Below are 22,350 nucleotides of genomic sequence, written 5' to 3'. Positions count from 1 at the left end.
CCCCCAGTTGGGCCAGCCTAGCAAACCCACCCACGCCCTAACTCATAACCCACAGCATAGCAACAAACAACTTGGTTGGACTCATCCATCGGAACGTCGGCGAGGCCATCCGTTAACTGCCCCGGTTGGGGTGGATAGGCAGGAGCATCAGGATACCATCCATAGTCCAAAGCCGGCCACATCAGAGCAGACCCAAGTCAAAACTTGTCCGATTCTAGCCTGCAATGTAGGAGCCCCCTCGGCCACCAACAACGGAACAAGTTTTAATAATTATCACTGTCAACGGGGCATCACAACCCGCCCCATCCGCCTATGTGCAAGCTGGAGGCACTTTTAGGAATAGTCTTAGCATATTTGGTTGCCTGTTTGGGGTCTGTAAAAAAGTGTAACTTGCCCTTATGTAGTACACGCAGCTTGGCAGGTTAAATGAGAGAGAACTTAGCTTCCGTCTGACTGAAAGTGCGCTTGACCAGGCAGAGCACCCTGCAGGCCGCCTGCACCCCTGGTGTGTAGTCCGGGAAGATTCTAAGCTCGTTGTTATTATACATCACTGGGCAACACTCCCTGGCCAGCCGAAGTATTGTGTCCCTGTTCCAATAATTCAGTAAACACACAATAATTGGTTGCGCTGGAGTCTCCGACGGAGGCCACGGGCCAAGCGACTCCCGCTCTACCACAAGCACCTGAGAGAGCTCACCAGGGAAGAGTCTGGTTAACATAGTTTAAACGTAATCTTTCATCTCTCCCATGGCCGTCGTCTCCGGAAGACCCAAGATGCAGATATTGTTGCGTTATGTGCAATAACTTCACTCCATCACCACAACAACCATCCTCCAAATCCAGTGTGCGAGAGTCCACATGTTCGAGGCGGGTGGCATGGTTGTCCACCCTCTCCTTCAGACGATCCATTTGCTCAGTCAAATGATCTAACTTTCCATCTATGCTAGCAAAGCTGTGCTTAAGGTCCACAAACATAGCCTTCACGGAGGGCGATTGCGCGTCCTCTTCCGGGGGCAGGTGTTCCAACGACCTGCCTGCGTGGCTGCATTTCTTTTTGCCCTCAAACGTAAGTTTGGGCTGTTTCTGGTCCGCTTTCACCATCGCAGTTAGGACACACCACTGCTCTCAGGCGCACGTTGTACAACCCTCCAACTCGGACAGCCGCCCGGGCCAAAGGAAGGATAAGGGGATCCGCCAACCTCCTAGTGCGCCTTAAGGTAAGTATTCACCAGAAGACTCCAGCCAGAGCCAGCGCGTTTCTCCAAACGAAAATGGGCCCCGGCCGGCAGCCCCCATCCACTCCAACAGCAGACCCTGGGCCCCCACAGTGCCCACCACGGCAGAGACTCCAAACCGCCGGGCCTATGGCCCGACCAGCACCGCTGAGGGGGCCCCGGCAGGGAGCCAGTGGGAGAGGCACCAACAGAGCCACCAAACCAAGTCTCAGAAGCAGGGGGGCCGCCATCCAACCACGTCCCCAGGGCACCGACGCACCCCCGTATGCAACTAGTTGCGGCCCGTCCAGGCCGCGCGACGGAGCTGACGTCCATCCCCACCCGCCTAGGCCGCTGGCATGCCAACACTAGCATCTGCAGGGCCTGCGGTCCAACCCAAACCGCTGAACATGCCCCGCGGAACACTGACTCCTCAAGGTACTCGTGGCGCGGAAGGAAAGCCCCGGAGCCACCAAGCGTCGGGGGCACTACCGCCCGCAGGAGCGCCGAAGACAGGCCCACTCTCGCCCAAATCCAGTGAGGCGGGCCACAGGCCCGGCACCGCCTCCACACTCCACGTCAGCCTCAGCCCCTACTGGCGAGTCGCACCACCGCCAAACCCTGCGGCATCCAGCAGCCTCCCAGCTCGGGGGAACCGCTCCAGGCAACTCTGGGCAGCTGGTCCTAGCAGGATAAAAGCCAAATTTGAGCCCCTGTCCTGCATAGCCTCACGAGGTGGTGGCCAAGCAACGCCCCCCTAGCCACCTCAAACGTATCTGACTCTTGTCAACAGCTCATGTATGTTTGCTTGTTGATCTCATCTTTCAGTTTTACTACTTTTTGGTGGAGTAATCTCTCTTCTCCATAATAGGATTTTGATCCTCTTTCTTAGCTGTTGGGATAATTACCGGAAAACTCAGAAAACAATAAGAAAGGCATTTTAAATTATGTTTAAAATAAAAACACAAATCCCAATGGTTTACCTTATATGACACTGACCCACTCACAGAGACTGGATTTGGACTATAGATGGTGACAGTCGAGGTTGTAAGCCCTCAAATGCCCACTGTTCTTTGCACCATTTAAGTCCCTTAGTAATTTCTGTACATTAAATTGTACATTTATGTAATGTGTACAGTCCCAGTAATACACAATACTCTGTCCTTAAATTCCGCTGAAGGGAAATCACACTCATACATTGACTGCACAAGCCTTTTCGTAGGACTCACGATTTGAACGGCTAAGATAAAAAAAAAATGGTTTCACAAGTTTTATTACTTGGTATTTGTGTATTCGCATAGTGCACTTAGTTCTAGCTACCACTCGTCCTGAGAGGATTCCTACAGGTTTGGGGCATTTTAGGCTTTGCTTTTCCAATCTGTACACTCCCGAAGTTCAGACCACACCATATCCACGTAGGTTTGGAATGCTCTCTATTGGAATTTGCCACTTTTGCTATGTGTGTTTGAACATATCTCTTTTTCTTTGATTATTAAATGCAGTCTAGTGTATTTTAGGGTGACATCAGCATGCAGTGTGATCAATCGTTGGTTGAGATACAGCATACTGTTTTAAGGAATTGTTTATTTGGCTTTATTAGGCAGCGGTTTTCATTAAACCTGCTATTAACCTGCAACCAGATTTATGCACCCTTTATGCTTTGTTGGGTACTTGTTTAGGAATGAGTAGTACTAATCTGTTAGAAGAGAAAGCCAAAGTAATGGTGGTCCTGAGTTTGTGAGAAACGCATGGCGTTATGACACTTCTTCATGCAACGCCCACCCAAAATGCTATAAGTACACCTCTATCCTTTATTATTTATGCACTATGTTTTCTGGAAGTGGTAAACTGGGGTTGTAGGTTAAATGTGTACATCAGCCTGTCTGTGCTTCGCTTTAACACTGTGATCTGACAGAAATTTCCACACACTAGCCAGCATTAAAACACTCAGCGGTATAGTAAACTGATACTACCATAATCTGATACTTCAACTAAAATATAACTTTATTTCTCAATAGCTTTTTTCATCTAGGCGCATAAAATTGTTTACAACCTCAGTTTACAGCTATACAAATTATAATTACTGTACATTAAGTTATGCATTTGTGTAATGTAAACAGCCCCAGAAATACAAAATACTCAATGTGTCCCTGTAATCTGTTTAAGGGAAAAGTTGTAGCCAGTCTCTGTTGAAACAATCCTATTCATACATTGTACAAGCTTTATAGTAGGCCTGACGATTTGAATGACTGAGATAAAAACAAGTTTCACAAATTTTTATATTTGCAATTTGTGTATTTCCATAGTGCTCTTTGGTTGAATAGTTCTAAAGCCATGTCTTTTAATTTGCGTTAGTACTTTTGTTTTTTTACTACAGGCCATTGAGATCTGCCTCCATGATATATGTACAGATGTGATCTTCTGTTCCTATGTGCCTCTGATTGTAATTTAGAGTTTTGTCCAAACAGCTCCCCTCATTTCTTTTCAGTTCGCAGCCTATAGCGATCGTGTTCTCTACAAATGAAAATATGACAATTCTAGGCATTGCCTTGAAGGTTCATTTTTTACATCTATACACTGATTGGCTTGGTACACATTTGTTTCACTCCGCTATAAAAAAAAAAAAAAAGCATTTAAAAATTAAACAATCTGAAAATGAAATCATGACTATATTTATACAATGACCATAGGATTGGTGGCACTTCTCTGCAATTCAAGCATATTGAATATAAATAATTAAGGAAAATGAATTATGTTTTAATTGTAAACTGTTAGGGAAAATGTCATATTTAATATTTTATTGTATTGCAACATTTATATAACACTTTCTATCCCTGTGTGGGGCTCTGAAGAGCTTGCTTACATGGGTAGCACGCCTCCCCGTGTGGTGTGTGTGGTTGGAAGTGTGTTGTTTTTGTTTTAATCCAGTGTGGGAAGTGTTTCCGTGCCATACGTGAGGATAGTTGAGATGCTTAGTGGTGTGATGGATGAAGGCCTGTGAGAAACTGGTGCTCATTTTATGGTTTTCAGTAAGCTGGCAACTTTGACCAGCTTTGCAGGGCCATTTATGGTATTTCTTAGTTCGTAGTTCACTTAGCTGGATGTTGCACTGGGTTGTCTGTTCTGAGATATTCTGTTTAACGTTTATGGTCCAGTGCAGGCGTAGGTTAAAGGGACAAATGGTGGAAACATTTGCTAGAATGGACTTGGTTATTATCATTCCATATCTGATTGCCAATATGAGATATCAAGGAGCAGCCTTAAGATGTACCTAGTCGGGACGTGCAGTGGTGAACTAAGTTAAAATCATCTGTTAGCCAGTGACTTGTGGCTGATCTGTTTAGTTATTCCATGATTTATCACATGGAAATTGGTGGTTTATTGCTGTGGACTAGTACAATACTGGGTGATGAACCTTCCCTTTAGCAGATGTGTCTTATGTGAGTGTAAGAGTGTCAAACAGTGACAGAGATCATTAAGCAGCCTATATGAACTACAGTCAGCTAAGTGTTATGATATATATATAAGTACCGAGTAGCGGTAGTCACTGGTTAGTTATAGTTTGGATCGTGTTTCCATAGGAAAAGCATTTTTGGTTTGCCTATTACCTTGGCGACGTTATAAGACTATTCACAAAACTTTCCAAAAAAAGTCTCATCCACCTTACCTCCTGCTTTAAATATTTCAGGGTGATCCACCAAGTACGGGCTGAGAAAAAGAGAGGGCGGGGGTCCCAAAATGCGTTTTCACCATTCATTTTTCCATAGGCAATTTAGACGCAACTACAGTCCAAACAGCTGAACAGATTTACATCAAATTTGTCAGAAAGCTAGATCTTGGTGCAGAGAGTGTGCATGTGCTTTTTATGATTTCATGTAAATCTGCACAGTAGTTTTTGAGAAACTAAGACTCAAAAATGTTGTGTATTTGACGCCGTGTTGGATTGGTGGCGCTGGAAAACTTTGAGATGAAATTTGATTGGCTGCCACCTCATCAACATGTTTTGACGGCACCCATGTTAGGACTTAGGGCTCAGTCCCCTGAGTCATGGAAAAAAATATATATTTGAAAAAATATTGGTGCAAATTTGCAGTGGATCCATGAATCTGCAGGTTTCCACTCATTTTACAAAAATAAACCACCTGGGGTGGACCCATCGGAGCAGCACAACGGAGTTTAAAGGCAAGGAGTGCATGCAGCCTTCCACCCCGAGCCTCTTCAGGCCGGGGGCACCCCATCCCTCAGGGTGGAATTTATCAAAAATGGGAGTGGGTGCGTGTCTGGGACCTTAAACAGTCAACAGAGTCCCCTGGCCCCAACACATTACAGCAACTTGGGGAGCCGTACCCTAGGAACACTTGAGTTCTCTGCAAGGGAGAGTGCAGTCATTTCCTGTCCACACACTCCCGGGCAGAGAACCGAAGTAGATGGCTGTAGTTAAAAAATGCTGTCTCCCCAGGCGGGAGCAAAGGAACTGTGCAGGTGTTTCCAGGAAGCAGGCAACGCCCCCCAGCCTCCCACTGGTCAGTTATTGCTATTGCTGATGCAGTGCAGTCCATCTGTTGGACATTATGCTACGAACCTCCTGTTGCAGCACTCGTGTGTTAGGTTGGCACATAGTGTAAGTGAACCTTGCATTGTTTTGCTTTCATCCTTCATGCCAACATCTATTCAGTACTGGGTTTCATTGTGAACTTCTCACGTTACGTAGGGTAGGGTAGTCTACGGAGTTGTCCTTGCAGTTCGGGAACTGGAATAGTCCGAATTGTCATTGGCACACTTGTAGGAGTGTGATAGTATTTATGCTGGTGCCGTCATTTGCTGTGCTGGAGGGACATTGGGTGGGGCAAGCTGTAGTGGGCTCTTGACGAGGGTTCTGGCACCTATTATTATTTTTTACAAATTATGCACTCGTTAAATAGAATATATTCGATGTTTGCTCTTATGTTGCCTTCAGTGGGACTCGCTTGGTATCAAGCTATGATCCTCGGATACTAAGTAAGCAAGAGGCATCCTGTGCAGGTTCCTGTAGAGGTATACACAAGGCTGTTAGCGCTTCAGACACCTGCACTCCTAAGTGTCCATAAGTGACTCGGAACACAGCTCAGAACCTCACATACAACATCAGTCCATAACAACTCCCATCCTTGCACATTGACAAAATCCATTGAGTAACAAACAACACAAATGGCAGCAGGGTGTTACAAAAACGCATAGTAATGATAAGAAAGGCCTTGCACGCCCTCACTCCCTCCCAGTGTGTGCGCGTGCTGACATTCAGCATTGTTACAGTTTAGCGATGCTGTGTGCAGACTCCCACGCACGCAGTGAAAGGATTAGTGTTCCACACACCATGAGCTGGTTTGGTTACTTCTCCATGCGTTGCTTGCCTGCTTTCACTCTACAGTATTCTGTGTGCGTGTTTGAACACATCCAGCGCTATCACTCTCGCATATGCTGTATGTACGCCCTCACACAGCCAGCAAATATTGTACGCCTTTCAAATATATTTGGCACCATATATTCTAGAATTCTCCTAGTTCATTATCTTTATAAACCAGACAAATTAATTACATGTTGGTGATGTACATTTTGCATACGTAATGTGTCCTTTCTTTTGTAGCATTTCATTCTTGGCAGCCTGAGATATGCCTGTGAAGCAAGGATAGTTAGGGGTGAGCTTGCTCTCCATATGGGCTAATAAATCAGTGGAAAGTGACAAAGAAGAGTCCTCTATAGCAATAAGACCTTGAGCGAAGCAGGATGTTTGGCCAGTTTCTGCATGGGAGGCCACATATCTGAGAATTGAATTTGGTTTGACTCTCCGCTTTCTACCAGTAACAAAGTCGATTATAGTATAGTCTGAACAGGCCAGTGCTCATGAATTGGGATCCAGAGCTCTGGGACCAGGAAGAGCAGAAGGTCCTGGCAAAAACTGCTGGAGTGGGTCAGTTGTCCAGCTACTTAAAAAAGACCCATATTATCCAAGTCCTGTGTGCCTTGGGTGTTCAATGAATCAGTCCACTCTATCAGTCTCCTAATCAGGATTGTGAGGATACTTTGAACAAGGCTAAGGATGTCTCAGGCAAATGAGGGTAAACTGTTTGAGGAACTATCAGTATGGGTGATAGGATAACAGGTTATGTATGTTGAGGCATTTTTCCAGATAGGTTTTGATTTGAGGAAGACAGACACGAATGAGCATCCATAAAAAATGTAACTGGCAAAACCATGTGGTGGTAGAGTGCATGGGATTCTGTGGGGCAGTAGGGTGACATCACTGATGCGATGACAAATAGCATCCTAGGTCTGGAGCCATGAAGAGTCACTTTGAGAGTTCTGGATGAAGACCGAGTCCTGCTATCTATGATAGGCGAGTGGTGGGACCTAGGAGGAATCATGAGCTTGGGAAAGAGAATCATTATGTTTGTTGAGGTTTAAATGCTGGGGTATCAATAGCTAGGGGTGTTTAGAGATTTAAATTGAAGTCCAATTCAGCAAGGTTTGCATACTTGGCTTGTAGCATTATTTTGCCATTCAAGATGATCTTTATGGTGAGATGTAGCTCTAGATGCGACATCTAACTTACAACCCCCTGCAATCATACGTGACTTACTTTCTTTCAAGGTGGAAATATCAATCCTGGGAGGTATCAACTATGCCTTTTAAGTGATACCAGTACTTATTCGTTTTAAAAAAAAAAATCGTAGCCCAGGCTTATTATTCAATAAAGCCTACAGATACGTAGGGAAAAGTAAAATAAAAATGAATTTAAAATGCAACATTGAAGTTGTCAGAGAAAAGAATTTGTGGCTTCACATTCGTGCATTCCAATTCATTTATTCGGTCTAACTTATGATTTATAAAGTTATTATAACGAACTGTATTCGAATTATTCTTCAGCTTAACTTTCATAACATCTACATATACAGACAGCAAAATAGTCTGGAAATTATTATGTCCAGCCATACATCCTGAAATATATTCAGATATTTTAAAATGTTTAATGTTTGCTATTTTTAAGCATAAAGTCCATGGCCTCTAAAGTTGAATTATGTTACCTGAAAGGGAATGATACAACTTTCAAACATTTAATAAAGGCAGATTGAAAATGTAAAACGGAACATATATACACAAATAGTATAAGCATTCTCGAATGTATGTGTAGTAAAAAATGTGTACATATATAAAATACAATCTGCATTGCATGCGGTGATTCTCATGTCCACCTCATGGTACACTGTAGTACCCCTCCCATAATAATATCGTGCACCATTAACACTAAGTGCAACATGTTTCCTATAATCACAACTCATACCTCCCCCTACCCTAAATCCTATCTCCCCATTCAATCAAGGTTTGGCAGGAAGTATACAGCTGTATCCTCTACGTGGGTAATATATGTAATGTACTTATGGGACGAGTCAGTGAGAGCGCGGTGGTATGCAGATAGACATTCTGGGTAGTCTTCCTGGTGGGTCGCACTCATAAGAATCGAGCCCGTCCGGGAGAGAGGTGTTCAACCACAGTCCCTATCACACGGTCTGTCTTATGTAGTGGTTGAGTCTTCCTGTTCAGGTATCATGTCTCACTTAAGGTCGTCCAACAGTCCCTCCCATGCTCGGGCAGTCTCCATCGGGCATCTCCAACGTTTGGCATACTTCAATACATTCATAGTCAACCCAGCTCATGCGGTCTTCCGCCAATTGATAAGACGTGGGCCCTGGCGTTTTTCCATTTAACAGTTATTAGTCTTCTGGCCAGTGTCAAGGCAAGGTCTAGGAATTTGGTGGTTACATTGTGTTTAGCTGGTCTAGGGAAGAGGCCTAAGAGATAAATTGAAGGGTGAGTGCCTTGTTCCGGCCTGTAATCTCATTGGTGATCATTAGCACTTCTGCCAAGAAACCTAAGAGCTGTGGGTAGTTCCACACCTATGTAATAGTTTGACCCCTTCCTCAACGCAGCGAAGGCAAGCCGCTTGGTTGATATTTAAATATCGATTGATACTGCCCGGTGTAAGATACTCTCTATGAAGGTAAAATAAATTAATTTAGATACAACTTTCAAACGTGCTGCAATGTGGCAATTGTAGGGGAGCTTAGAAAGCTTAAAGACCCAGTGTTTAATTATATGTGGGCCAGCAGTGCAGTGCTGGTTAAGGTTACTATATCAACACATGCACTCTTCAAGGGTAATAGTGGGTGCCAGTCTCCGCTAAGTCCTTTTACTTCGGTAGCCAGCATCAGTCATCCTGAAGTCCCTTTCTTCCAGTGCTTTAAGGGCCCTTCACCCATTCCAAAACGGCTGGTTGGAAAATGACAATTTAACAATGGAGTGAGACAAGACTTGAATGAAGCATTGGCACACTGCAAGGACCCGCAACATATGATGTATCTTTTTTCTGTCCCTCGGGTTGATTCAAAAGGCACCTCTGAGTAGCACACTAGATTTGTCCATGCTGACTGCAGTCTTCCACTGCAGTTTGCGAGGCAAAATCTGTAGTTTAGTGGCTGTTGGGGTGGCCGTAATTGTAGGCTGAGTAAAGACAGCATGGATCGGCAGCTGGGCTAGTGCTAATGTCTTATGAGGTGACGGGAGGGAGGTCTGGTGCAGTGTGCAGGGATAGGGGCTTCACCTTTAGATGCTTAGCAGGTTGTCTGTTGGGCTGCCCACCATGTGGTGCACAAGATGGAGGAGTTATCCACCAACCGGAGGCTGGTGGAATTCCCTTGGGCTCCACGATGGGGTGCACGTGTGGGGTGATCTTTTAGGGCATTTCTACAGGGAAGCAGCGAGCATGAGTTAGCTACTGGGCAAGACGTAGAACAGAATCAGGCCCTGTATATTACAAAGACGTCCTGTACTGCTAAAGTATTGCTTGGCAGTTTGGTGTGGAGGTTTTGGACAGATCAGGTTAGTGGCTCAACCAGTTGCCCAAGATGTTCTAACAAACAGTAGTCAGATTAATCATTTCACATTTATAGTTATCATCGGACTGCAAATGTCCATTGTCAGTCAAGACGGGGCCTATTCCCATAGAGGTGAAACTGCCAATGCTGCCGATTTAGGCAAAAATTCCAGGCCCATGAATCTGATATGATTCCATGCTTTCACCAATGCCTTCTGCATTGAATATATATGTTTTATAATATGTTTTCCTCCACGATGTTTTTCCTGTGGTCCACCTCTCATTATTCTGCCTTCCGTGTTATCCTGTCAGTTGTAAGCAATGATGAAGACCCCGTGATGGAGAAGGTATAGGGCCTTTTAATGATCGTCCTCCATCATGCCTAGTAAAATAGTGACAACAGGAGCCCGATCATGCCATGCGTCTTTGTGTAGGAGGCACTGGGCTGGTGCAAGGTACCACTGCTTGGAAGGTTTGTTTTTTCCTTGCTTCCTGTTATTAACCGGCAATAAACATGCATAACCGAGGGTTTAAATAACATTGTGCTCTACGTTTATCACTTCATTCCACGTTTTTTTCCCACGCACTATTGATTAGGTGTTGCATTTACCACATGTACTGGTGCTCATTTTATAGACCTCTGTAGGATGCAAGACTTCTTACACCTTGCTAATATTAGATCTCGTGAATTGCAAATCGTGCAGCATTCCAGCAAGGAGTCTTAGGTTGATGGCCGTCCTGTAAGGGGGGGGGGGGGGGGGGGGGATTCGGAGTGAATTGTTCTTAGAGTAATGATTTGACATTATTTTTATATTTTGATCCACGGCATGATACATTTGAAGCATGATTCTTCATTGCGAATGTATTTATTATTTATTTATTCAGGATTACGGATGGTTGTACACTTAGGGACCACGTGCACTTCCGGACAAGTATATTGCAGTACAATAACATGAAATGTAATGTTCACATTCAGAACGATAAGAACGAAAAAGTGTTTTTCCAGTCTTCGTCCCTCAGCGACAGGGTTCGAATGTCTGAAGTGTTTGTTTACACTGTTGAAGTAATGCAACATGAAATAACTGCAGAACGTTCCTGCCAAAATGCATGTTGACCTTGGAGTCCTAGAGCTGAGCTCATGGGGGCGTGCCAGAAGGTTTTGTAGGGTCAACACATTCCAGCAAAGGCCCCGTAGGAAGAGGGCCTGTCCGCGTTATACGGTATACAGCGGCGGCACCTGTGTCATCCAGTGGTGCCAGCTGTGTTAGTTATTACTGAATAGGTCAGGCGTGCTTTAAAATCCATAAATAAGTGTTGCAGCACGAGCGCAGGGTCCTGGAAAAGTGCAGTGCCTCCTTTCCGATGAACTTTTTGGCTTTTCTTGCAAATTTGAACTCGATCTCATTATACAGTAGATTATGCAGTCGAATGTTTGCCCTTTGTTGTCCTGTATTTTTCTTCTATTTGTAAACTGGTTTGTTTCAAACTAACCTCACAGGTTTGTTTCCTTTCAGTCTTTGTTGCTGTTGGAACCACTGCCGCATGTCGGCTTGGAACAAACCCAGACTGGCTGTTCTTCTGCAACTTTATTGGGATGTTCATGTTCTATTGTGCTCACTGGCAGACCTATGTTTCGGGAACACTAAGGTTTGGAATGTAAGTAGATGACTCTTTGTGTGGCCTCTGCGTGGGCCCGGGTGGGTGCGAGAAGGGTGAGGACCATGCAATGGATTCCAGTTATTACTTTCCAAAAAGGGAGACATTGTGTTGACACTCGAGCACAAAGTAACTTTTCCCTACTGAATCAGTGTTCAATTTTACCAATTGTTTTTGAGCTGGTAATGATTTAAATGTTACCTGGGACAGATGTTTCTTACTTATGGCACAGAGTTAGAATGCATATGCAGCTATTTGTTATTCTTCTCTGAGTAGTGTATTTAATCTTAGAGTTATGCTTGAGCATCTTTAAAAATAATTAATGCTAGGTGACAGAACTGCAAATGCAGAGAGCTTCACCTGGTACTTCCTTTACACTTGAAATGCAGAATAGTGAAAGAAACAGCTGTATTGCTCCTCACTCAGACTAACATAGTGGATCATATTGCTGTATTTCTGTTCGTCTGCCTCCACTGACTCAAAATTTCTAAGAGAATCTATTTTCTTATATGTTCCCACCTTAATTTGGTGTAAACGTTTTTGATGCAGTCGAGGAAGAATCCTAATGCCAGCTACATTCATGCTCTTACTTGCTCTACTGTTCCACATTTGAGGAAAACCTTTAAAGGCAGCACCTTTTTCAGGGTCTCACTTGACTGCACAGCTATCAACCAAAGCTTTTGTCACTACTCTTTTAAAACAAGCATTTGCAATGCAATAGGTCTCTCATTTTCTTTAGTTAGAGCTATTGGCATTGTAAATTCATAAATGGACTTTTCTTGCCACATAAATTGCTCAACCGTGCCTCATATTTTTTTCTTTTCCTGCCATATAATTCCAGTGTCCCAACTTTTAACTAAAGCACTCCCATTCAACTTCTTCCTCTATCTTAAAACATATACAATTATCATATAAACCTTTATGGAAATATACTTTTGGCATTAGAGTGTAATGCTCAGAACACCATAACAAAAATATCATTTGGGACGGATTGGAGGGGGAAAGGAAAGAGGGAATCGGGAGTAAAGATGGAGAGGACAAGTGGCGCAGTAACGGTGTCATGGGCCCTGGAGTAAGAAAGTAACATGATTCACTGCAATTGCAGTAGGAAAATACAGCAGTAATCAGAGTTGAGTGAGGTCTGTAGGTCTCTGGGCCCCGGTGCCACTGCACCTGTTGCTCCATAACTAAGCCTCAGGAGAGAAAGCCGATGGGTCAGAAAAAGAGAAGTGAAAGGAATGCAACAGACAAAAGTGAGAAAGAGAAGGGGTTACAAAGAAATAAAAGAAAGAAGGGAAAGAAAGAACGAGAAAATAAAAACACAACTAAGAGACGAGCTAGAGCAAACGTGTGAGACAAAAGAAAAAAGGGAAGGCAGCTAGCGAACGTAAGATAAAGAGTATACAAGCATTTCCAGTGCAATAGGTCTCGCGTTTGCTCGTTTTTGAGCTATTAGTGTTGTAAATTCCTAACTGGACTTTTCTTGCCACTTAAACTGAAAACAAAAAGTAAGACAACTGACATAAGCGAGCCGATTTAAAGCGCCACGGCCACCATGAGCATGAGTGCGAAGGAGAGACACAAAAAGAAAAAAGTTCACTTGCAGTCTAACGTATCAACAGTTGTGCAATTATTCATGTAACAGGGTCAGTTTGCAAGGCAGTAACAAAACCTCCCGAAGGAGAGCCGAACAGAAAGCATTTACCAATGATAACAAAGAAATTTTGAAAGGCAAGCCCAGTAACGAGTGAAAGTGATGGGCATGCATTGAGCGTGGTTAAAAGCACACAATACTTACAACAGATCAAAGTGCTTGCACGCTCAATCTAAAAAAGGCTTGTGGTGGATTGAGGACTATGCATCCTTGGTGTATGTGGTGCCGACATTTAGCATTAAACAGCACTGTCACACATTCTTTTACAAATTAAGTACTGGGGTGTTTGATGCCCATTCCCACTTGAATTACGCCAACTGACCCTACTTAAAGTAGGCTTAGGTTTAATCAGAAATGGCTTTTGAATTGTTTGGGAAAACCCACTAATAATACCTACACGTGTGTTTACCACGTTCACCATACCACATCCCATGACACTCTCATAGGAGCATGCATCTTCTTGAATACTAAACCCTACCACTGCCTAACAATTTTCTCCCACTAGTAAGTACAATCTGCAAATTGAAAAATTGGTGAATAGGTCTTGATACAGCGAATTAGCAATTTCGCTGGTTTGCTTTCTTTAATGTCAGTTTTGCGCACTCACATAAAAGTGACCCATGTGTGCAAAAAAAGTTAATAAATCGAACCCTATCTTATTATTGTCCATTAGAGGTGTTTCCAAAGAGAAAGCAAAAGACCAGTGGACCTTACAGCGCCTGCTATTGTGTGCCCTACAAGAACACCATGCACCTAACATGGCTGGCCCGTCCATTTTGTGGGATGCGGTACTCAAGTAAGACCATAAATCACATAGAAACAGATAAACCTACAGATCAATAAATGATTCCCTGGCATTCTATAAACGACAAATACGTACAAAGCAATACTTGATATTGTAAAACTCAGCTGCAGCTAGCATGTCCACAAGGAAAGTATGTCGGCCTTAGCACCTTGCAAACAACTCCTTGGGGAGCCGAATTAAACGAAATTGTCTATTACATTTTGAAAGCATTTGAAAATGTGCAAATTATTATTGGTAATGCCAGTCAGACTCCTGCCTCCGTCCCCTGTCCACTTTCCCCCACTACTTATCAGCAGCAGAACCACAGCTGTCTGTTGAATAACAAATGTGTTTATACAGAAGACTGAGAGTATTTATACATGGCAAACTCCTCCGGGGTATACACAACCGCGCAGCTGAAGAAGAGGCTGCTATCACCGGAATAATCAAATAACTCTACAGCTCCACAATAAATCAAAAACGAGTTACAGCTATTAGCAGTTATAACCTCCCAATCTGATTTTTCTTTCCACATTGAAAGAAAAAAAGCGTGATCGCGCTGTTACAGTTCACTCGTAATGAAACCTATCAGCAAAAGTGCAATTATCTACGTAACCGGCAAAAGTGCAATTAACTATGTAACAGGGTCGATGTCATGCAAAGCGCTCGACTTCTGCCAAGCGAGATCGCGCTGCGAACAAAAACAAAGTAGTCCACAAACTGGAAGGAAAACAGCAAGCCTTGTATGTTTTCAGTACTTGGTCACTGCACTCAAGGAGGGCTAACCACCGGAAAAGGCATGACGTATGCGTGCCTTCAACTAATGAAAGCAAGCAGATTTTAACAGGCAAGCCCACAAACCAATGAAAGACAACTGACTTGACGTGAACGGGGCTCCAAGCCCTTTTCTAACTCCTAAAGCGTCTCGCAAGCGAATCGCATCCGACGCAGACTCAACCCTAAAAATAATAAAAGAAGTGTGAAAAGAAAGAGAAAAATGAACATTAGAGAACAAAATAGAGGGTGAGAGAAAAAGAACCAGGGCATGTATGTACTGACACATTTCCCACAGACACAGAATGGGAAAAACACTTTGACACTTTGGGTCATGGCAAGTAACTTGCGGTTTCCACATACAGACGGGAAAAAGAGGGATTTATGGTAAAATGTGAATTGACAGATAAAGATAGGAAAAACACCAGAGAAAGGAAGGGAGAAAGATTAAAAAAAAGAAAAAATAGTGAAAGAATGAACGCCTGATGAAGTAAAAAAGAGAGGAAAGAAACAAGGAAAGAAATAACCAAGTTAGTTTTTGTGAGTTTGAAAGAGGAGGTAGCAAGAGGAAGAGGGAAATACAAATATTTTAAATAAAAGGGAGAGGAGTAGAAACAAACATTTTAAAGAAAGAGAAAAACTGTTAACATGTGGATTGTAAGAACTGGAAAGAGAAAAGTGGGTGAGACAGAAAACACAGAGAGCAAACAGAGTAAAGGAAAGAACGTGAGACAGGTGAAACAGACCCTCCCGAATAAAGATGACAGCTAAGAATAGATTTAATTGGCTCCCCCCATGCCCTTAAACAGAAGTTATTATGTGGAACAGCAGGGGGCACTGCAGAAGAGCAGGAGGTAATTAGCAGAATTGTATGTGACCACCCCCAATACCGCAACACTGGGGCACTCCAGATCAGGATTGGGGGTATAGACAAAGCTGTGTCCCGGCCCAGTGCTGAAATAACAGAAAGGTAGCGGGTCAGGAATGAGAAACCGAGCTCTGTTTAATTCGTGGTATTGGAATAATGGGGCGCTGCACGTTAGGGCTGAGGTGCGAGTTGTATATGAGCTGCAGAACTGGAATAGTAATGGCGACATAAGGTCAGAAGTGAGGTATGTTAATGGAACGATGTGTGGAACCTAGTATTGGCGTGTCCAGTGTTGCCAAGTGTTAGCCGGAGGTGCCCTGGTGAAGCTGCGAGTGGGGCCCAGCATGAAAGTGGCATTGGCTCCGAACCACAGAAGTGAGAAGCCTTGAAGCGCATGTGTATGAGCCTCAGAAGAAACATGCACTGAATGTTAGACTTGATGGATTTTGGCAGAGCTCTGGTGGTTCCCATCAACAGTGGCATTGGATGTTAGACTTGAGGTGCACATGGCTGAGCTGTGTTTTACTTTTTTGGGTCCAGTATTGGCTTGGTAGTGGGACGGAATATTAGAATTGAGCTGCTGTAATGGAACAGTATGTGAGTGGGGTCCCAATATAGAAAAGGAAGTGATCTTGCTGGGGTAGAACTGAGGTGCACTGATGGAGCTGCGCCTGAGGTCCCAGTACTGGAGCAGCAGTGTGTACTGACTGTAAGAACTGAGGTGCTCTGGCAGACAGCATGTGTGGGGTTCTGCCACCTGCCCAGCTGAGGGGCTTGGAGTGTGTGAACTGAGGTGCACTGATGGAGCTGCCCCCGAGGTCCCAGTACTGGAACAGCAGAGTGTACTGACTGTATGGACTGAGGTGCTCTGGCAGACAGCATGTGTGGGGTTCTGGCACCGGCACGGCTGAGAGACTTGGAGTGTGTGAACTGAGATGCCCTGATGGAGCGTGCTTGAGGTCCCAGTACTAGAGCAGCAGAGTGTACTGACTGTAAGAACTGAGGTGCTCTGGCAGACAATGTGTGTGGGGATCCTGGCATGGCTGAGGGCTTGGAGTGTGTGAAATGAAGTGCACTCATGGAACTGCGCCCGAGGTCCCAGTACTGGAGCAGCAGAGTGTACTGACAGCAAGAACTGAGGTGCTCTGGCAGACAGCATGTGTGGAGTTCTGGCACTGGCACAGCTGAGGGCTTGAAGGTTGTGAACCAGGGTGCACTGATGGAACTGCGAGTGGGATCCCAGTGTGGAGCAGAAGTGGGCACTGTCTCTAAGGATTGCGAAACCCTGGTAGAGCTGGGTGCCTAGACTATAAGCAATTACAAGCAGTCCTCTGCCCTTGCTCTCAGCATTGACCACAGGCAGGCTTACTTGGTAAAGAAAATCCAAAGCAAGGAAGGGTGGGAGCCAGGCAGCTGAGAGAAGGTGTAGATAGCCCACAGATACCAAATGTGACCAAGACGATAGCCTTGTTTAAAACTAAGCTCAGAGTAAGAATGCTCTGCAAATGAAAAGGGGAACTTCCCTGGACAAGAGCAGGAAACAAAGTTAAAAAAGTCCCCTACAGACCAGCTAAACAGGACAAAGCGTAATTATACAGTAGTTGGTACCTGCTCCCACACAGAAGAAGGTGGGACAAAGAGGGGCATGAATGACCACTAGCAAGCAAGGATTTTTAAATGACACTGCAACTAACAAATGAAATAGCAGGAAGCCCACAGAAGAAGTATACTTAAAAGTATACAAGAGGTCATACGCTTACGCTTGACCTAACAATACACATACTGTGGACTTCAAAGGTTTATTGCTCTCTAACCATATGTTGTAGACTCCTGACAAGTGCTTTCATTGCAATGTCACATTCAGTCACCTAATTTGTGTCAAATTCAATCCTTTGTCACCCGTAGATTTTAAACTTAGCAAAGTAATGTTTTGTCAGGAGTCCCCAGGGGTTTTTACACCCTGAGTTACTTGCACATAGGGATTGTGTTCCAGTTATTTCAGGTATGAAACAGTTAGCATCTCATACCCTCGTTTGGTGTTCTTATATCTGGATGCCCGAAGTGCCCTAGTCACGATTCAGGTTCATCCACATCTCTCCTCAAACAGGACCATATTTTCTGATATTTTGTCCAGCAGCCTGTAGCTTTACAAACACTTTCCTTGGCCAGTGTTCATTAGTTCATCTCACCCTGCCATTCCCTCTGTGTAGAGAGGATTCAGGGCTCCTTTATTTCCTTCCAATATCTCTTTTTAGGTTTTGCCTACATCGTGCATGCACTGTCAGCAAAAGGTATTGTTAATAAAAAATAAATAAATAAAAACACGTACCTTTACTTACTGTTGGTGGCTCCGAAGTCACTCTCGTTCCTTTAATTACCATTGATCATTACCTCCTTTTCACCTTTGGCTTCCTCATGGCTTTTGGACTTCGTCGGTTCCGTGGAGCATGGGATAATACAGCTTCCTGTGGCCCATGTCCTTCCACTGGCTGCAGGCTCCATCAGGGACTCATTTGTTACTTTTGGTCACGCAATTTTAATGCGTGCATGTCCAAAAGTAACTCTCCTTCATCCTCCTTCTGTTTGCCCCACCACTGCTGCCCTCCATTGCTTTTCACCTAGCCCCACCCTTCTCCCCTCTAATGTGTTGACCCCCAAACGCCCAGTGCTTTTTTTTTTTTTTAACGTTGCACAGCAGTGCAGGCTGTTGTGCAGCATGGTTTAAGGCAAAAAAAAAAAGCTCTATGACGCAGTCAATGATGGCCGTGTTGCAGCTTTTATTTATTTATTTATTTATTTTTAACTTCAAGCCATGTTGCACAGCAGCTCCTGGTACATGTAAAAAACAGAGACAAAGCCAGTGGATTTTGCATAGGCAAAACGCATTGGTTTTGCCAATGCTAGTTGCTATTAGAAAACTAGTCCCTACCAGTACCTCTGACTCCTCCTGCCTTTCCAGCCATCTGTTATTCCTGGTACCTTTATCTTATGATCCTGGGTAATGGCATGCCTAATCACTACTTTTGGGTATATATCTATCTGTTACTATTGTTTTGTTATAGCCCAACAACTCCAGGTGGTATGTCTGAACATGTCCAGTGCACGCTTGCAACGTAGACAGTTGGGGGATAAAGTCCTGCCCATCTGGCACAGTCTGGACGTATGGAAATTGAGATCTATACAGATATCTAAATTGTATCAATATAAGGTGTGCGGGGATGGCCAAGACATGTGGTGCCATTTTGGCCTTAGTCCATTTCTTGTCTTCTAGGTCCCCCAAGGTCTAGTTCCCATTTGTTTTGTAAAGAATCGAAGAGATCGGAAGCGTTAAGTAACAGTGACCTTTTCACCCACAAGATACCTTTCATTCTCAGTTGTTCCATGGTAACCTTGGCTTCTAGGGGGTGGAATTCTGGGATCGTCACTAGTTCCTCTCTGTGATATTATAGGGCATTTTGGAGTTGAAGATCAATCTTATGGAGGGTGAAGTCTGCCGTCATCTGTTCAGAGGAATGGCTTGTCGCCCACACATCCCCAAGTTTCAAGACTCCAATGAGGCCCCATGCATGAAACCCTTGAAGCTTCTTCATCTGAGCATGTGTTCTCCTTCCCCACTAGGAGGTTACAGCGGTTAATTAACTTTGCCATCCAATATGTTGATGTGCGGTTTTCCAGGATAGAACTGTGTGTTTTTGTGGTTGGAGGAAGCAAATGAGGAACTGGGGCACCTTAAAGCAGCAATAGCAAAGGAACGGCTCAAGGGAAGACAGCTCCATTCGTGTGGCAGCACCCCTTTATGCCCCCTATTGCCAAAGAGCTTAAAGAGCAGCTTACCTGCCTCATCCCTCTCACCCCACACTCATATCTGTGGTCCATCAGAAGCCAGGCATACCTGACTGCGCTAACCAACTTTCCCTACAGCTTCTCCCCAGGACGTTTGAGCTATTTATGAGTGATATCCACTCTGTTGTCTCCCAGCTGAGCTTCCATTTACCTTATGTGGTCCTCTAGCTCTTCTCTTTTTCATTCTATCTTTCTAAGCAGACATGACCCACCCCCAGTCACAGTCTTTAAGGCTTCACACTGGGTCGCCTGGACGGAAATGTAATTCCTATTCAACTTCAAAGATTCGGATGTGCCTACCCTGAGTAGGTCTACCATGGGCCTCATTGCAAGCATCAGGTGCGATAATTAGCATGTATAAATAACAATACAATGATGTAGGGTATTTCTAGGGTGTGATAAGTATCCTCTATGACGTGTTTCTGGGGTATAACATACAGATTTTGGTGTTTAACTCTCTAAAACTCTCATGGTGCGGTAAATACTGTATGCTTTTCTCCTGTTAAATTTCAACAGGTTTGCCCTGCTGAAATTCAATGAAGGTTGAGGTAGTTAACACATCTGATCAGGATCAGATGTGTTAAATCACACTCAAATTATAATTCTGACCCCTGCGCAAACTAGGGTTTACGCAGGAGTCCAAATAACGACCCGTTCGTAAACCGGCCCCAAGTGTCCATCATGCTGCTACCAGACATTCAGTCTTCATATCCCTCGGTGTCCCCAGTCTGTTTCCGGAAATGTATCTCAACTGCAGTCTACGAGCCCCCTCGGTGGGTTTGTACCTGTGCAATGTTAGCTGCGTCTGCTGCTGGCACAAATATATAATCAATACGTATAGACAAGTGATGGCCACAAGAATAGTATGGATGCTTCTGTGTTGTACTATGCTATTTGCGTTATAGTTCAACTAAGCCGAATGAGGCAGCCCTTTATGCAACCGGGTTTTTCTGCAGATAGCCTCTCTGTTGTGCACCTCAAAGTTGGAACTCGTAGCAGAATTAAAGTAATCACTGATGACTTACATACCTTTGCGGTTAGACCAAATGTATGCTGGATTTCAGCTTAAGGATGCACTACTGCAATCCTGGGGGGGGGGGGGGGGTGTAGCCTAAACAGTGTCCGGGGCAGCCCCTCAACCACCTCAAGTCTGTCTAATGGGTCTAATTGGACCGTCGGTGACGCTAAAGGAAGTATTTTTCTGATGAATATTGGGTGACCTTAGAGCCCCAGGCATGATAAACCCTTGTTAATCTTGTTATCCGTAGTGGCCTAAAATACGGGATAGTGTAGACTACATATTCCGTGACTGATCTAGCACAGTCGATATGTATGTCTCTACCACTTATCCTCTTTTTATTTGCAGTATATCGGAGGTCCCATCTCAGGGTCATATCTACTCGAAGCTTCACCATCCTCCCCTCTATGACAGAACTAGTGTCTTGAATGGCCTGCAATACAGTTTCTGCAGAGTAGGTTGCGGAATCCCCTCTTTTTGGCGAGGAGCACTGCTGCCACACCCCTTCTGGGAGGCTTCGTATACCTATTCATTTTGGTTTGGGCATAGTGGCCTATTTAATCCTTTACTATGACAATTATTATTGGTTCTGAGAGGCTGAAGGTTTACTTCTGGGACCCCTCTCTAAACTTTCTGGTGCGTACAGGGCCTTCCCAGCCTGGATGCACACTAAGCAATTATTGCCTAATGTGCCCATTAAAGCTTGCCACATGCAACCTGACTGAGTATCGTTTTGTGTGAGCATGCTTCAAGTATTTGAAGAATAAATTCTATTTTGTTGGGATTTCTGATCAGGATTGAGAGCTCATCATTGGGTTGGACATATTGATGTACCCACCTTATGAGACTCCACACCAGTGGGAGCTAAGGTTTATTTCTTGGAAAGTTCATTTGAAAATTCCATCGGTTGTTTAGTGAATTGTGTCTTTTGTCTGCTTAGCAGTTAATAATCGTATTTTTATAATGACTATATTGTTAGCGTACACATTGGGGACTTATTGTAACCGTTTTATTTTCATATTGATTTGTTATTTTGAGGTTTTTTTTCTTTATTTTTTTAAAAGGCATTTTGTTATGTCAGAGCGAGAAATTTCCCCTTTCTGCCAAAGGTATTTCAAGCCCATAATGAAGCAGTAACAGCATAAAGGAGCAATAAAGGCTGTTCATTATCCTCCCTATAATTATGGGCCTATATAAGGTCAATAAGGCTATTTGCACTCCCTTTGTAATTAAAAAAGAAAAAAAAATGGTTGTGCTACTGGAGCAGGGGATAGTGGCTGTATTTCCATCGCCCTCTCAGACTTCTTCCTTAGATTTTTTCTAAGAAGCCCATTCACCAAACACACACAAAAAAATGTATATGTTTTTCTACATTTATTTGGCTGATTGAGCTTCCGTCTGACCAAAAGCAAACGGAGGAGCCCGGACAACCACCTGTGAACTGACGGATGCACTGGAAGAGGGTAAGGTAGCCCTATGGGTGAATAGAGCTATTTTTAGTTTGAGTCTACCTGACAGCACAGCTGTCTGGATGAAAACTACATATTGCTAGCTTACCACGAACTTACAGTGGACTTATAGCCCCCCATTTCTTACTATCAGTTGTCTTTATTGTCACTCTTATTTGCTTA

General features: G+C 44.0%; 1 protein-coding gene across 3 annotated transcripts in view; it reads left to right on the top strand.

The window, feature by feature from the left end:
* CHPT1 (choline phosphotransferase 1) overlaps window positions 1–22,350 on the top strand; it is a 322,168-nt gene that overhangs the window by 89,714 nt on the left and 210,104 nt on the right. For all 3 annotated transcript variants that reach the window (XM_069229015.1, XM_069229016.1, XM_069229017.1), the window contains exon 3: window positions 11,637–11,778. In XM_069229015.1, coding sequence (XP_069085116.1) covers window positions 11,637–11,778 — 142 coding nt within the window. The remainder of the gene's footprint in view (window positions 1–11,636; window positions 11,779–22,350) is intronic.

Source organism: Pleurodeles waltl, chromosome 4_1 (genome assembly GCF_031143425.1).
Source record: "Pleurodeles waltl isolate 20211129_DDA chromosome 4_1, aPleWal1.hap1.20221129, whole genome shotgun sequence".
Lineage (NCBI taxonomy): Eukaryota > Metazoa > Chordata > Amphibia > Caudata > Salamandridae > Pleurodeles > Pleurodeles waltl.
This window is presented reverse-complemented; position numbering and strand designations above follow the sequence as displayed.